The sequence below is a fragment of the Syngnathoides biaculeatus genome, chromosome 2, assembly GCF_019802595.1.
Source record: "Syngnathoides biaculeatus isolate LvHL_M chromosome 2, ASM1980259v1, whole genome shotgun sequence".
NCBI lineage: Eukaryota > Metazoa > Chordata > Actinopteri > Syngnathiformes > Syngnathidae > Syngnathoides > Syngnathoides biaculeatus.
In genome coordinates this window covers 43315804-43331998 of record NC_084641.1, presented here as the reverse complement: position 1 = coordinate 43331998, position 16195 = coordinate 43315804, and the positions used below count along the sequence as shown (strand labels likewise).

The window sequence follows — 16195 nt, the reverse complement described above, 5'->3', positions numbered from 1 at the left end:
GGGGTCTTCTTCCACAGGAGGGGTCTTTATTATCTAATAAGGCCTGAACAACCTCAACTGGATCCTCTCAAAGCGAAGAATTAGCGACTTGCCCTGAGTCCCTCCATAATGACTAAGCTTTTCACCCTATCTTAAAGGAAGAGCCCAGACATACTGCAGAGGAAAGTCATTTCAGGCGCTTGTATGCCGGATTCTTCTGGTCACCACCCACAGCTCATTATCATCAGTAATGGTAGAAAAACAGATCGAGTGGTAAACTGAGAGCTTTGCCTTTTCGGCTTAGCTTCTGCTTCATCATAATGGACCGATAAAAAGTCTGAATCATTGCAGACGCTGATCTGATCTAACTTTCAAAAACCCTGTGCATTCCTCTCTCCCTCGAAAACAAGACCCTGAGATACTTGAACTCGTCTACTTGGGGGAGAATCTCATTCCTGACCTGAAAAGGGCAATGCACCTTTGTCCGGCTGAAGACCATACTCTGAGATTTGGACATGCTGATTTTCATCCCAACTGCTACAGCCTCGGCTGCTCCAAGGAGAATTGGAGATCATTGCTACATGAAGCCAAAAGAACTCCATCATCTGCAAAGAGCAGAGATGTAATACAGAGGCCACCAAACAAGACTCCCACTACGCCTTGGCTGTGCTTAGAAATTCTGTCCATAAGAAGTATGAACAGAATCAGTGACAAAGAGCAGCTTGTTGGAGTCCAAACCTCACCAAAAAATGATCCCAACTTACTGCTGGGAAAGCAGACCAAATGGATGTATTATGTCGAGCTAGATGCTAATATCCCTTTTTTTCATGCATACTTTAGGCTTCGATGAGGCTCTGTGGGATGTTCATTTAAGTGATGGCTCCCTACAGGTTATCAAGTGCGCTTCCTTCCGTCATCAATTGTTTTGCTGATGGGCCAATGACACTCTTGAGAGGGTTCAGCAGTGAATCCCAGTGTCCCCAGCTCACCCCCAAGGTGACACCCAATTCTTTTGAAGGCCCAAGTGGGGTCTTTTCTCTTTATCCACAGCCACTGGCTGGCTATTGCTGAACTGAGCTTGATGATGTAGACAAGCTTGAGAGAGGCCTACCAAAGCACAAGATCTGGTCGAAGGGTGGTACCTGTAATCCCAGCTGGAAAGCAGCGCTTCTTGTCCAGGTCTACCAGGAGCTTCCAGTCTTGTGCACTGGCCAGCTGTCCACAGTCTGGTGGTTTGATGGTGTAGCTGGTTTGACTCTCCCCGTCCTGAACAAACAGCCTTGGTTGCCAGTTGGCTGACAAGGGTGGAAGGGTATTCACCCTCATCCACTATTTTTCTAGAACATCAGTGAGAGACTTCAGCAATTGGTTGTGCCACCAGGTGTAACAGCCATGGCACAAGGCTTCTCTTGCATCCAAACAGGATGTGCTTCAGTATCGTTGGGCCTGGGCCTAACAGGCATGTGAGGTCTTCGGTATACCACTAGGTTTAGGTTTATGGGAGAAGGCAAGAAATCATATACAAGTCTGATGGTAAAGCTTGCCCTGAATGCTTTCATCTCCCACAGCTCTTTCCAGGTGATCTTCCTTGCCTGCACTCCTTCCTAGGCCAACCACTGACCTTACTTGACCTGCGACACAGCTTGGGTGCAGCTTTTTGCTTCTTCTTCCCAAAATACCTCCTGGACCACCAGCTTGTGCCTCTCAACAGTTGTGGTTTTGCTCCATACTGGTCTGCCAGCCCCAAGCCCAATGCCACTCATCCCCTCCTGCACTAGCATCATTGCTAGTCTGACTTTGGCACATTTGTACTTCTCTGCTTGGCTGGAAATGTAACATCCTTTTTCTGTAAAGCCCAATGCCGCTGAGGCACCTGGGAAGGCCAAGCCACTTTTTTACAAATGAGCGTTCAACGGTCTCTAGGTTTTCGACCTTGAGAGCATAGTCTAACACTGGTCATACAGGGACCAAATAACCCGACCAAGTACCCCATACTCCTGAAGTACTGACTGGACTCACCGAGGGACATGGTAGAATGATTTCTTTCTCCAAGTCCACAAAACACAAGACTGGTCGTGAGAACCCCATCCATCCTGGAAAACTCTGCGGTAGGTTGAGAGCCGGTCAACTTTTAAACAGCCAGCAAGAAAAACCACAATTACTCTGACTTAATCTTCCTGAATCAATTTACTTTTTTCATTATCAGGTGTCTTTTAGCTATACTTCTTCTACTCTCTCACCATTTCATACTGTTTGCCATTTATTACCATTCCAGGGAAATAAAGCTTCAAACAACTTTTCTCCTAGAATCTTTGGGATGCACAAACCACTCCACCACGACAGCCCAGGGAGGGCGCAATAAACCACTGTGTTAATGCTTCAACACACCCAACATCGTTGAAACTTCTTGACTTTATTAGTACCTTAGCATATGGTTTTGTTGTGATCACGTGGGTTCGGCGCTGCTGGACAGAAGTGCTGGAGTGGAGTCTAGAATTTATTGGTTGTGTCCGAATGATTATATCTGGGATTTTGACCACAATCCGACATAATCCAAGACTAGTTTTTGCTGATATTGGATCTGCTTTGGATCAGGATACTCTTAGCTGCTGATGAGTTGTTTGTTGTTATTTTGTTGTCTTACCTTTCACATTGCAGCCCAGCATAACCAGGCATGCACATGCAATGCATGCGCTCGTTCTTCTGCACACAACCTAGAGCAAAACTGCACAAACCAAATCACGTTGTTAGTGCTATCTACTTGGAGGAGAGAAGGTTTTCTGAAGTACTAACTTGTTGGACGGCACTGCAAGTGGACATGGGCAACTGGAACACGACAGCATCGTTCTATCCAAACTGCTGTTGCTGAGGAAACCACCCTGGCATTTCTCACAGTGGTTGCCAGTGGTGTTGTGTTCGCAGTTCTGACAGATACACAAGTACACACAACATGGAAGATGATAACACAACATGAGAAAAATTTACTTCAATCTCAGTCAACTTGTCCTCTATCTACCATTGGTATTATTGTTTCTTTCTTTCAAGCCTGTCATCAGCTGAATGTTTTTTTACACTTTTGTAACGTCTGTTGTTTTGCATGTTATTGTTTTAGATTCATGTGTGATGAAAGCTGTTAGCAGTGTTAACAGACCCAACGACACACTTTTTCATGGTGAATCTTTTACATGACCATCAAACTTTGACTCCTGCCAACATAAAATGACAAAGGAAAAAAATTGTAATTTCACATCACCCATACATATTTTTAGTAGTGCTCACTTCTGATTGAGGCTAATTTAATTGAATTGGCGCCACCAGATGCAGCTGCTTACTGGTCTTCTCAGTGCTCGCATCCCAGTAGTTCCTTGGTGGATAATTCCTGTGTTCTGGAGTTGTGCCTACCTAGGAAGTGGGATGAGCTCAGCATCTTAAAACTCTGGTGGAGGTCCACTGAATTATCTAAGACTAATACATCTGCAGTCACTGTGACCCAATCATTAGTTGCTTGGTTGGACCCAAAACTGATGCTGCATTCGTGTTGGCAGCCACAAATACTCTGTACATGGATCTGAGGACTCTGGTTTTGAGATGCCAGGGTATGCATTTAGCATAAATCAATCTATGTCCAATGTGCAGAAAAACACCCTCAAGCATGATGCTACAACCCCGTGATTCATAGTAGGGATGGTGTTGTTGGGATGGAACTCATCATTCGTCTTCCTCCAAACACGGTTATTGGAATTATGACCAAAAAGTTCCATTTAGGTCTCATCTGACCACAAAACGTTCTTCCATGACTCTTCTGTATCATCCAAATGGTCATTGACAAATTTAAGACAGGCCTTGACATGTGCTGGTTTAAGCAGGGGAAGCTTATATGAAATAAGGGACACTGGCAGGCATCAAGACCATAGGGCAGCTCAAGAAGAGGACATTGACATTTTTAGATAAAATATCTGGCTGACTTTATTGTCCTTGCACAGAAGGTGACGGAAGACCCTTCTGCTTCTGCAGAACTGGTATGAATAAGTATGGAAAAAGTTGAGTTTAATTTTACCAACAAACTAATTCCTAATTTTGCCATCCTCTTTTTGATTTACAGAAATTCCAAATGTTGAAAGTTTGATGAGTAACCCTCAAGGAAAATATCAAAGTGATCCTGAAGAGGTAATTGAATATTATATATTTTGTACAGAATCTATTTTTTTTGTTTACAAGTAATATACAGTTGAGAATCAGGTGAAGATTTTGTACTTGTGTTAACCTTCAAACAATATTGCATTTATTAATACAATTGAAAGTATTTTGTGTGCTGTTTGTAGACTTCTAAACAACGAGGTCCTTCAAATGCTCTTTCTATAAACAAAATATGGATTCTTGTGTTCGATAGCTTCCTAACTGATAGTTATAGTGTTTGCCAGACGTAATTATAACCAAGTGTCTTAATTTTTAACTCAGAATGTGTCTTGAGAAACCACGAGGGTACCCTGAGTGATGTATGAAGTGCGGCCACGTCATGCCTGAAATATGCGCCTGACAGATGCAGTGGCAGTGGCAGGAAACAGGATGGAAGGAACCAGGATAGACTGTACATATGAGATACACATAGTTGAAGTTCACATAGTGGAATATTATATTTTATTTCGTTTGTAACATAATTTAAGCAAAAAGTTATTTGTTCTAAATGACAGAAAAAAAGTTTTGTTCTGTTAAACATGCATGTATTACTGTGGGCTGAATAACCTAATTGTTTGGAATTGTTTGTAGTTTGAAAAACACTCTGGTTTCACACTGCATAATAAAGGTTTTAATCTAGAATGTTTGTTTTAATGGCTCAATTTCCATGTAGCATGGCAACGTTGTTTCTATGTTCTAAGGCATTGTTGATTGTACGTGGAATTGTCACATTATTGCTATTTACGAATACAATGCACAAGCAATGTTTCAGTTTTTTAGTACAGTTCTGTAGGACTTCAGAACAAAGTTCTATAGAACAATTTCTTTAGAACAGTTTTATAGAACTTGGGTCTTAAAGTTGTAAAGCAATTCTATAGAATGCTTCTATAACATTTCTATAGGACTTAGGTCTTAAAGTTCTATAGAATTTGTAGAATGTTTCAATAGAAATTCTTTACAAATGTTCTACAGAATTTTTTTTAGCAGGGCAGGAACTATTCCTTGAAAGAGTCGTGCAAGATGTAAAATCATCATTTAGAATAGGTAAGAGATAAATGTGTCAACGTCCCACATAGTGTAAAGCTTGTACACAGTCCATTTGCCATGCGCCGTTCCCGTTATAGACCAGTGGAATGAGGGAGCAGGTTAAAGTGACAAATTGCGCAATAGTCTACAAAATATATTACTAATACGAATATCAATTGGGCCAGAAGGATGTGAGTGAATGTCCCAACAATGACCCAAAGCAGAAACTGGTAAAATTCCTGATAAAGAATTTAAACTTAATTGCCAGAGGGAAAAAGTGTTTGAATGCCTACTAGCTTTGACTTACATTTATCTGCAGCGCTTTCTCAACGGAAGGAGCTGGAAGACCTTTGGGCCAGGATGCGGAGGATCCAAAAGTTCCTGCCTGCTCTGGACCAAGTTCACGTTGCGTGCAAGTCCTCAATAGTGGGTGGGGTGGTGGCGATAATCCGGTCAGCTGTTTTGATTGTCCGTTACAGTCGGATTTTGTGCTTTTTTTTGTGCAGGGTTCATACTCAGTCTGACCAAAAAAATTTAAGGGCTTTTTAGGGGCATTCTTAGGGGCTGACATGAAAAATTTAGGGCTTACACGGAAAAATTTAGGGCCGACACGAAAAATTTAGGGCCATCGGGGGAAATCAAGAGTAAGGAAAAATGACTCACCCAATGGTGCCATCAACCGTTATTGGTTCATCAAATGTTCCAGTACCTCAGTACCTGTGACAGTGATCACCTGTCGCCCCTTGTGGTAGTTCTCATTGATATGACCATTGTCAACGTCTTCACATAACAGTATACAGAAAAACAGATTCTAACTACAATTGCAACTATATACACAAATGTCTTCTACTGATGTCTGTTTCAGCACCCCTACTCTAGCTCCTTGAGCATACCCAGTGCCTCCTCTATTTGTTGCTGCAGAGGTGCCAAAGTGGCTCTCTTGTCCTTTGCTCTGCCTCTGAGTGCATTGGTCTTGGTGACAAACCTCAGATTCCTCTTTTCTTCTGCCTCCTCCCACAGCCTGTCAGCCTTCTCAATAAGCGTTGATATGTCAGTCTCTATTCTGGCTTTTTTGGCTTTGAGGCAGTAGAGATGAAAAGTGGGCAGCGATGCCAAATGTAGCCAGGTACAATGTCTTCCTTTCCCCACAGTGGTAGTTTTTAGCAATGTCACTGTCTGGGAACATGACTGCAAACACTTTCGAATTATTTTCACAAGATTTGTAACTATAATGGCTGACGGAAGATGAGAGAGTCTTCGCCAAATCAGCGTGTTTCCTGTTTTTCCGGTGCGACTCCAGCGCTTTGACACCCATCTTTTCAAGCTGGTAACTCTGCTTGCACAGATGGCAGTAAAACATGTGCCGATCTTTTGGATCTCGACGAACCCAGCTCCCAAACTCCTTACTTTCAACCCAAGATTCTTGAAAAATGCACTTCCCCCTGATACAAGTTGGATCGATGAAAGAACTACGCTACGTCGTAACGAAGACGAAGTGAAATGTCTACTCACGGAAACAAACAATGGAATATCGACAAGATGACGACTAGTTGTCAACACGGTGACTTCCGTTGACAATTTCCGGCTGATTTGGACGACAGACGGATCTCTATTTTTTTTTTTTTTTTTTTACATAAAAGATTAATTTATTTTTTAGGGAGAATTTTGGCGGTAGAGGTCCCCCCTTTGATTTTTTTTAATTTAAGGCTTTTTTAGGGGCTTGACCGTTTTTCGCGGATTTTAAGGACTTTTAGGAGCCCCTAAATGCACCTTCGAAAATTTAGGGGCTTTTAGGGACTTTTAAGGGCCGCGTGTGAACCCTGTAATGTGGCAGCCCCAAACCAGACTGTGATGGAGGTACACAGTACTAATTGAATGACCGCTGTGAGAACTATCTCAGTAGCTCATGTGACAGGCCGTGGTTCCTCAGAAGCTGCAAGAAGTACATCATTTGCTGGGCTTTATTGAAGATAGAGTTGATGTTCATCTCCTACTTCAGGTCCTTTGAGACTGTAACTACTAAGAACTTGAAGGTCTTGACAGTTGACATGAGAGAGTTGGACAGCGTCAGGGGCAGCTGTGAAGGATGCCTCCTGAAGTCCACAATCATCTCTACAGTCTTTACAGTGTTCAACCCCAGGTTGTGTTGACCACACCAAGTCTCGCCACTTCCTGTCGATACGCAGTCTTTTTATGGAGCCGATGACAGTGGTGTCATCTGCAAACTTCAGGAGTTTGACAGTCAGTTGCCTCAAGTAGCAGTTGTTAGTGTAGAGCAAGAAGAGCAGAGGGCAGAGGACACAACCTTGGGGTGCCCTGGTGCTGATAGTGCGTGTGGATGAAGTGGTGTCCCCCAGCCTCACCTGCTGTGTCCAAGCAATACAAGATGGCAGCACAAATGGTTGGGGTGGTGCATATCAGGTGCATTATGAAATACTGATTCCGCCTCAAGCTAGTATGAACGTGGCACTGCTAACGCTCATCAAGCAGATAAACAAGATTGAGAAAAAATGATTCGCCACTCATTATCCAAGGAGATTTTAACACAGCTAAATCACGAACTCCCGAAATATAAGCAGCACGTTAAATGTTCAACAAGGGCAAATAACACTCTAGATCATTGTTATAGATCCATCAAAAATGCATATCATGCAATTCCTCACACACCCATTGGCTCCTCTAATCACTGCTTGCTGTACTTCATACCTAAATCCAGGCAAGCACTTAAATGTGTGAAGCCTTTAGTAAAATCAGTTAAAAAGTGGACCAACCAGGTCAAATTAAAACTTCAAAGCTGCTTTGACTGTACAGAATGGAGTGTCTTTGAAAATTCAGCGCACAGTCCAGATGAATACATGAATATTGTTACCGCGCATGTCAGTTTCTGTCAGGAGCTCTGTGTGTTCCAAAAAAAACCTTTTGCGCGTTCAATAACAACAAGCCCTGGTTTTCAGCCAGACCTAGGCAACTCAAGATTGCATATCGCAGTGGGCACAGGGCCCTCTATAATCACACTAGAAATCAGCTGACTAAAGAAATTAACTTTACAAAGAGAGACTATGCAGTTAAACTGGTAAAACTCTTGGTGCTAATGACTCCAAATCAGTGTGGGACGGTCTACAATCGCTCACTGGCTACAAGCGACGTTCACCCCCGGTAGAAAACAGGAGCGGGCTAACCAATGACCGAAATAACTCTTACTGCAGATTTGAAATAGACACTTCCACACTACGGACCCACCAAGCCGTACCACCTTTCACTCCATCTTCCTCTCCACAGTTTAGCATCCATGAAAGGGATGTTAGACAGATCTTCAAACAACAAATGATCAACAAAGCACCAGGCTCAGACCTTGTTTCCTCATCCTGCCTCAAAGTCTGTACAAACCAACTTGCTCCTATCTTCGCAAAAATCTTCAACAGGTCTCTAGAACTGTGTGAAGTACCAGCCTGCTTCAAACGCTCCACCATGATACTGATCCCCCAAAAAGCAGCAGTCTCAGATCTTAATGACTACAGGCCTGGTGCCTTGACATCTGTGGTCATGAAGTCCTTTGAATGCTTTGTGCTGGACCACCTCAGGAGTGTCACAGGTCCCCAACTGGACTCACTGCAGTTTGCCTATCGAGTTAACAGGTCTGCAGATGATGCCATCAACATGGGTCTATCTTAATCCTTGAACATCTTGACAGCAAGGGTACCTACCTATGCAAGGATCCTGTTTGTAGACTTAAGGCTCTGCGTTCAACACCATCATCCCTGAACTCCTCTCCTCAAAATTTCTCCAGCTGAGCGTCTCGCCTGCCATCTCCCAATGGATTTACAACTTCTTGACAGGCAGGACACAGCAGGTGAGGCTGGGGGACACCACCTAATCCATGCGCACTATTAGCACCGGGGCACCCCAGGGTTGTGTCCTCTCCCCTCTGCTCTTCTTGCTCTTCTTGCTCTACACAAACGACTGCACCCCGAGACATCCGACTGTCAAACTCCTGAAGTACGCAGATGACACCACAGTCATCGGCCTCATCAAAGACGGCGACGAGTCTGCATATTGACAGGAAGTGGTGAGATTGGAGCTTTGGTGTGGTCAACACAACCTGCCATTGAACACACTAGACTGTAGAGTCAGGAGGCATCCTCTACCACAGCTGCCCCTGACACTTTCCATCAAAGACGGCAACGAGTTGTCCATTTCTCAATTGTTGTTAAGGTAGATTTGCATACATTCAAGTATGTCATGTTTTCATTCTTTAGACAGAAGATAAAGAATGAATAAATGATAGGGCTTTACGCCACAGCGGCATTATTTCAGCCTTATCTTGGCGAGCAAAAGATAGTAATGAAATACAACTTTGTGCTTAAAACAAACCAAATAACATTATTTTAACTGATTTTTTTTTTTAACCCATGTAGAAATGTGGAAATTGCCAGCCCATACCTTCCCAGAGAGAATTCCGCTGCTGTAATGACATTACAGAAACCACCCAGAAGTTAGATGGCTTGCATTGTTAACCACGAAGGCTTTCACCCAGTCTGCCTAAATCCATGTGTATCGGAGACAGACTGGTATGTCTTTACCATTATACCATTATAGCAGAAACACCTTCACAGGAGGACATCAAAGAAATCGCCACGTGGGGTACCGACAGTTGGTGAGGCGGTGTTGGGGGGCCCTCTCGGCAAGAGCAACAGGGTTGTTATACCATCATGTGGTGTGCAGAGAATCCGAGCAGAATCTCCACTCCCAGGATTTGAAGATGATGCCATGTTCACAGGACGTATGCCCAGCTGATGAACATTAACCTTTTCTTTGCATGAAAACTAAAGTGTGGGTGTTGATCCTTGACTAATAATTGATGGACATTGGTTGCATTATGTGACAGTTTCGACTCTAAACTATCTTTTGTTTTTCTGGTGAAAAATTTGCTGTTAAGGTTGTCTCTAACTAGAGCAACCGAAATGGTTGAAGAATTTGTGATGCTAAGTATCACAGCACTGAAAAACTTTCTAAGCAAAGTTATTTTTTTACAAACCACTGAAGGTGAAACCATCATTCAATTAACATTTGTACATGCACACGCTAAATATGATATCGTTTCATTCCAAAAAATTTCATTAGGAGCTGGAGAGTTCAAATCCAGAGTATGCCACCTCACCTTGCTTTCACCATGGAGGTCATATTTACAGAGGTTCACACAAGTTGAGAAAATGACTACTGAACAGACCAGACTAATGCATTAATTTTTTGGATCATGCAACATGACCATAACATAATCAGCATGCGTCAGAAGTTTGTAACATAAAACTTCTGCCCCTGAAGTTCCATCAGGATAGAATTTAGTTTCAGTTTAACAAACCAGATAGTTTTTAAATCGGCTTCTTCAAATTTGTAATTTTTTTTATTTTCAAAACATATAATTTCAACAGGTATGATTTGAAAATCTTGAAAAATGATCCAGAATAGCCAAGTCTTTGCTTGGTTTTGTGTAGTGGGTGTAAGAGGTGGTGGTGCTTGGGAATCAGCAGAGGAAGTTGTTAGACCCGTATACACATAGAGGGTCCAGAGTTCTACTAACAAGCGTTCCACATACCCTGAAACATGCAAATTACATTACTTCACACAAATGCAGATACTGCTTCCCTGGTTTACTCCTTCATCCTATAGCTATAGTATTTTTTAACATAGATTTGGAAACCATACCACACCAACAATCATGTTTTCTTCTTTTTCTTTCGGCTTGTCCCGTTAGGGGTTGCCACAGCGTGTAATTTTTTTCCATCTAAGGCTGTCTCGTGCATCCTCCTCTCTCATTCATATTTTCAATTTGGAATATTTTGTCTGATCAGAGTAATGTCCATTTTTTAGAGAACATTCTTCCCATTATTTCCATGCATTTAGCCCGTATTTTAAATAATGCACTGGACTATAATGCACATTTGAGAGCACACACACGCCACCTCCTAAACATCACACGGATTAGCTGACATGTATATATCTGTATCAGTATTGTACTTACATTTAAAACGAGTTAGATACTTGTCAATACTAAACAATTGAACACCCACTTACTGACTTGATACCGAAGCCAAGTGAACGCTGCACCGGATTTTCAAAGGAGTCCTCCATGAAATGCTTGGAACATTTTACTGTCCACTTTGATTTGTAAGTCCAATGCGCCCACTTTGTCTTTACAAACCATAACCTGCCTAGCTGTTCATTTTTCGGCCATTCATGTAACCTGACTCCATAGGCGTTTGACGCAGAACAGCCGTATGCAGCACACTTCCTCATTATCTTTGCTAGCTTTTTCACTGTCTGGCTAAATGTTGTCGTGACGTCACATTCTGGAGAGAACGTGAACTTGCCGAATCTAAGTGACATTTCGGACAAAATCTTGAGACTGACTTTGACGCTAATTAATTTAATTTCTGTTGTATTGAGAATTTTGAAAATGTTTTCTTTCATGAAACTTCAGCTACATTTGTATGATAGAGAAATCAAATACATTTCCTCTGGATTAGATCTTTAAAGCTGATTCTGATTCTGTGCTGAAACATTTACAATAAATATACATTAAACTTGCTTGATGTGTGTCCTGGAACTGAGACACAAAAGAATACTAAGCATGCATAAAGTATGATCTAATCTGCGGCTTAATACTCCATCTTGATGCTGTAAATCTTACATAAGATTTTTTTTGTGTAACTGTAGAGTGCAAGTAATTTGTTCACATATGTGCCCTAATTTCTGAATGATGCCCAGTCGTTTGGGGCAGAAAAAAAACATTTTCATAAATCGAAAGCGTTCACTTATTCTCACATTATTTACAGTTTATAAGCCGTCTGCGGTTACCACCTTATCTTGGAATCTTTTGCCACACCAGCTAAGTGATAATGCTCCATTTTGCATTGATCACTCTCAATACATGCAAGACGATCATTGCGCCTGAAAGAATCAAGTGCTTTGAAAAAGTCAACAGTGTTTCTGCCGAGATAGCCCCTTTGGTTACAAGAAAAATAATTAACAACAATTCTACTGATAAACTGCATTGAACTCACCATGCAAATTCCTAAGCCATCTAAACAGTGATCAGAATGTCCATGACAGTTGCAAGGCACACATTTCCCCAGGAAGAGTCCAATGGTGTCCCGATAGAAACCTGGACCACATTTCTGTGCACATAAATGTAGGGAAAAAAAGCAGGGAAAAAAATGTTCAAAAAAAGGAATGCTGTCCCTTTAAGTGATGTAGGTTCCTCATCACCTGGCAGGAATTTCCCAAGTAGTTAGCAGGACACATGCAGAGCTCCACATTGTTGGCATGGCGTCCAGCAGGCAAGCTCTCCGCACCCTCCAGTATGACGCGACGCAGCGACACTGAGTGGGCCAAGTGGGAATGAAGAGCTCGGATCTGCAGGGACTCCAGAGCCACTAAAACCATCATAAGCTCCTCCCTGGATACTGAGTTGCCAGTGTGAGCATGCCGGAAACTTCCCTGTGTGAGGCAGCAGTCAGCATATGTGACATTCCTACTTTGGACAATGAAAAGCGTAATGAGCACCCCAAGGATCACTTTACCTCAACCATGTGTACAATTCCCAAATGCGGCTCCTCTGGAGAAGAATATTCATGCTCCAAGAACACCACCGTCATCTGGTTGCCCTGCATGCGTATGCATCCACACACGCGCGCACACACACAGACGCACACGCATGCACACACGCACACACAGACGCGCACACACACACACACACACACACACACCACACACACACACACACACACACACTTCTATTCTGAGTGTTTATTGGGTTATGTTATTGTCTGCATATACAGTATTTTCAGGACACCACTGCAGACCTGATTCAAACGTGCCCACTCGGTAAAGTGTTTATTATTTTTTTTTTAACCATACACGAGCTGTGCCTGACCATACTCCATGGTTATATAACATACATACTGGTATGTTGCATACCTTGTTTCCAAACAATGACTTTAACATAGCAGTAGTAAAATTCCAGAAAAGTTTTGTTTTGGTCATTCAAACCACTAAAGTCGTTGTCTTCAGTAAAGGACTTGAATATCCTCAAAGTCTCCAACCCAACCATTTCAGTCTCTGTTGCTCCCATTGTCATTTTCATCTCAAGTTATCGCTGAAGTTGTACTGTTCTTATGTAGTCACATCTCTGCTACACAGAGCCAATCACCTTCCTGAGTGGTGTAATAGCTAGTCATTCCCATAACGTTCATATTTGTGTATATTTTTTTTTTGAATAGATGAACCTGACACCTTCAAGCATCTGGAAATTTCACCCAAGGATGAGACAAACTTGTGGACCTTCACGATTCTTTCTCTGATTTCCTGTCTGATTTCTTTTATTTTATCATGACTTCAAATAAGGAAGCAATTTGTTTGAGGTGTGGAGTAAAATATATCCCAAGGTGTGCCGTCAATTGACTCACATGTTGTTCACATATTTTGAGCTTCCAAACCCATGACCTCATCGTGAGGGCTTTTTCATGTTCCTGTTTGTGTATGTAAACTTTTGACCTCAAAGAAGAAAACAAAGTTCTCTAAGAAATCCTCTTAATATTGAAAAATAAATAATTTTGCTGCTTATGACTTGAAACAGGTAAGGTTTAATTTGACGTCAGAGAGTGAGAGAAAAAATTTAGTCTTTTTGCACAATGTATGCAAACGTCTGGCTTCAACTGTTGGTCTATTCTTCACTACCTCCAGTTTTCTTTCTTCATCAAGTATAACTTCATCCCAAGCTGGAAGTTCCTGTAAGGTCAAACTTCTGCATCTGGGCTCACAGGCAAAACCAATGCTCTCCCACCTCCACCACTGAACAAAGTCATTCGGGGTGATGACAATTTTGGACTGGGTGACAGGATGGACAGGAAATTTACACGTTATCTTTTCATATTTGACAGCTGAAGTCTTCAGTGATCTTCAAAAATTTAATATTTAGTTGAAAATGGGCTCTGATGGTAACTTGCTCAAAGAGATAAGATAAGGGTGAATACCTTCAACAGTCTTTCCAAGGGGTTAATCGAAGATTACAAGATCGCCATGGGAGCAGACTTTTAGGGGTACTCGCTGGCCTCAGGAGGACCTGAATTTTTGTCAGTCTCTTGAGTTTATGGACAGGAATGTCAGGGTTGCTACCTGGCTCAGACGTGCGTGTGACTCTCAGTGATTTTGTCTAGGCAACAATACGATTTGATGAGACAATACGATTTTCCCTTTTGTCCGAAGGTTTTAGTCTTAAATCTTGTACAGAAGTAGAGTTTCCTTGGTTCTGGCACACCTTGCTTGGAACTATTTCTATTCTCTGGCATGGTCAACGTCTCACAATTGCTGTTTGACAAAGGTCCCGAAATTCATTCCTTGATTTCCAGTCTGATTTCTTTTATTTTACCATGTCTTCATTGGCTTTCCGGTTCTCTTAACTATCATTCTTGGCTGGTTCCTTCTGATGTGAAGATTTGCTTGGAGTTCTTCTACAATGTCAAGGGGTATGGTAGGGAATGTATTGTCATTTGTGCTGTAGGTGGATAGGCAAGAGATCTTTCAAGATCTTGGGATAGGAGAAATGTTTGGCCACTCTCTCAAGCAGGCTGTCGAGAAGTTGGAATTACCACACCTCTTTTGACTCGGTGCATTTGTCTAGTCTCTGAAGGGCATGCTATTTCTTCTTCCATTGGTGATGTGCTTGTTACCATCAAAAATCAGCAAGAGTGTGGACCTTAATTTGATGGTGGATATCAGGGTTGAAATGTAGACTGCGAGTCTAGCATTATTTTTGCTACATGAATAACTATGCCTTTTCCTGACACCATGTTAGGGAGGGAGTTTAACATCTCAATTGATAAAGTCTTTCTGTTCAGCTGGGGAGGGGGGGTGGTCCATTGCACGTGCACCTCTTTGATTTTGTACACTAGCTTCTCCACATAGATCACCATGAAGTCGTGGTTGAGTCAGGGTGGGTGTTGGAGACATTTTCACATTCAGCCTCTGCAACATACAATGCAAGGGTCGGTTCCTTTTCTTCGAAGCTCACCCAAAGCGTCTGTTGGATTAGGGGCTTGACCTCCTTTAATTGAAGACAATACTCTCACTCAGTCTTCTCCTTGTCAACCTTCTGGAGCTCGCTCAGTCGACGTGCACCCTCTGGATCACCTGATTCAAACAGTGTCATCTAAATTGACTCTATGTCTTCATTGGCTTCTATTACTCTTGAGACCTCTTGTGTGACTTTTCTCAATCTTTTAATTCCCATCCATGTCAGTGAGCATGGGGGTCCCGCCAATGGGTCAAAGATGCATTAAAACAGGGCTACCAGAAAGGCAGGGAAGGGCGAAGACCAGACCAGAGAACATCTTATACATTTTTCAGAATTGAGTGGTTTGTTACTGTGTTTATGTAATTTTTCATGTATCTGTACATGAGTTTATTTGTCTGGTATGTTTTTACTTTTGCTCCTTACTTTTTAAACAAATCTGTAATACCTACTCCTTACATTCTAAAAAATTAGCTTGTTACTTTAAAAACCTTTTACACAAACACACACAAATGCAGATACTGCTGTCCTGGTTTACTCCTTTATCCTATAGGTATAGTATTTTTTAACATGGATTTGGAAACCATACCACACCAACAATCATGTTTTCTTCTTTTTCTTTCAGCTTGTCCCGTTAGGGGTTGCCATAGCGTGTCATTTTTTTCCATCTCAGGCTGTCTCGTGCATCCTCCTCTCTAACAACCACTGTCCTCATGTCCTCCCTCACAACATCCATCAACCTTTTCTTTGGTCTTCCTCTCGCTCTTTTGCCTGACAGCTCCATCCTCAGCACCCTTCTACCAACATACTCACTCTGTCGCCTCTGAACATGTCCAAACATTGAAGTCTGCTCTCTCTCACCTTGTCTCCAAAACATCCAACTTTGGCTGTCCATCTAATGAGCTCATTTCTAATCCTATCCAACCTGTTCACACCAAGCAAGAA

The 16195-nt window shown here is 42.2% G+C and overlaps 1 protein-coding gene across 20 annotated transcripts in view; it reads right to left on the bottom strand.

Moving 5' to 3' along the window:
- The window catches only part of lama5 (laminin, alpha 5), a 377096-nt gene that overhangs the window by 152627 nt on the left and 208274 nt on the right, over nt 1–16195 (bottom strand). For 19 of the 20 annotated variants that reach the window (XR_009793010.1, XR_009793011.1, XR_009793012.1 and 16 more), the window contains 5 exons: nt 12762–12845; nt 12448–12678; nt 12243–12356; nt 2773–2903; nt 2624–2704 (listed from right to left, as the gene is read on the bottom strand). Coding sequence is in view for 17 of the 20 variants with exons in the window: in XM_061806903.1 (XP_061662887.1) it covers nt 2624–2704; nt 2773–2903; nt 12243–12356; nt 12448–12678; nt 12762–12845 (641 nt within the window). In the remaining 3 variants the exon portion in view is untranslated. The remainder of the gene's footprint in view (nt 1–2623; nt 2705–2772; nt 2904–12242; nt 12357–12447; nt 12679–12761; nt 12846–16195) is intronic. The other variant, XM_061806894.1, reaches the window with a different exon arrangement.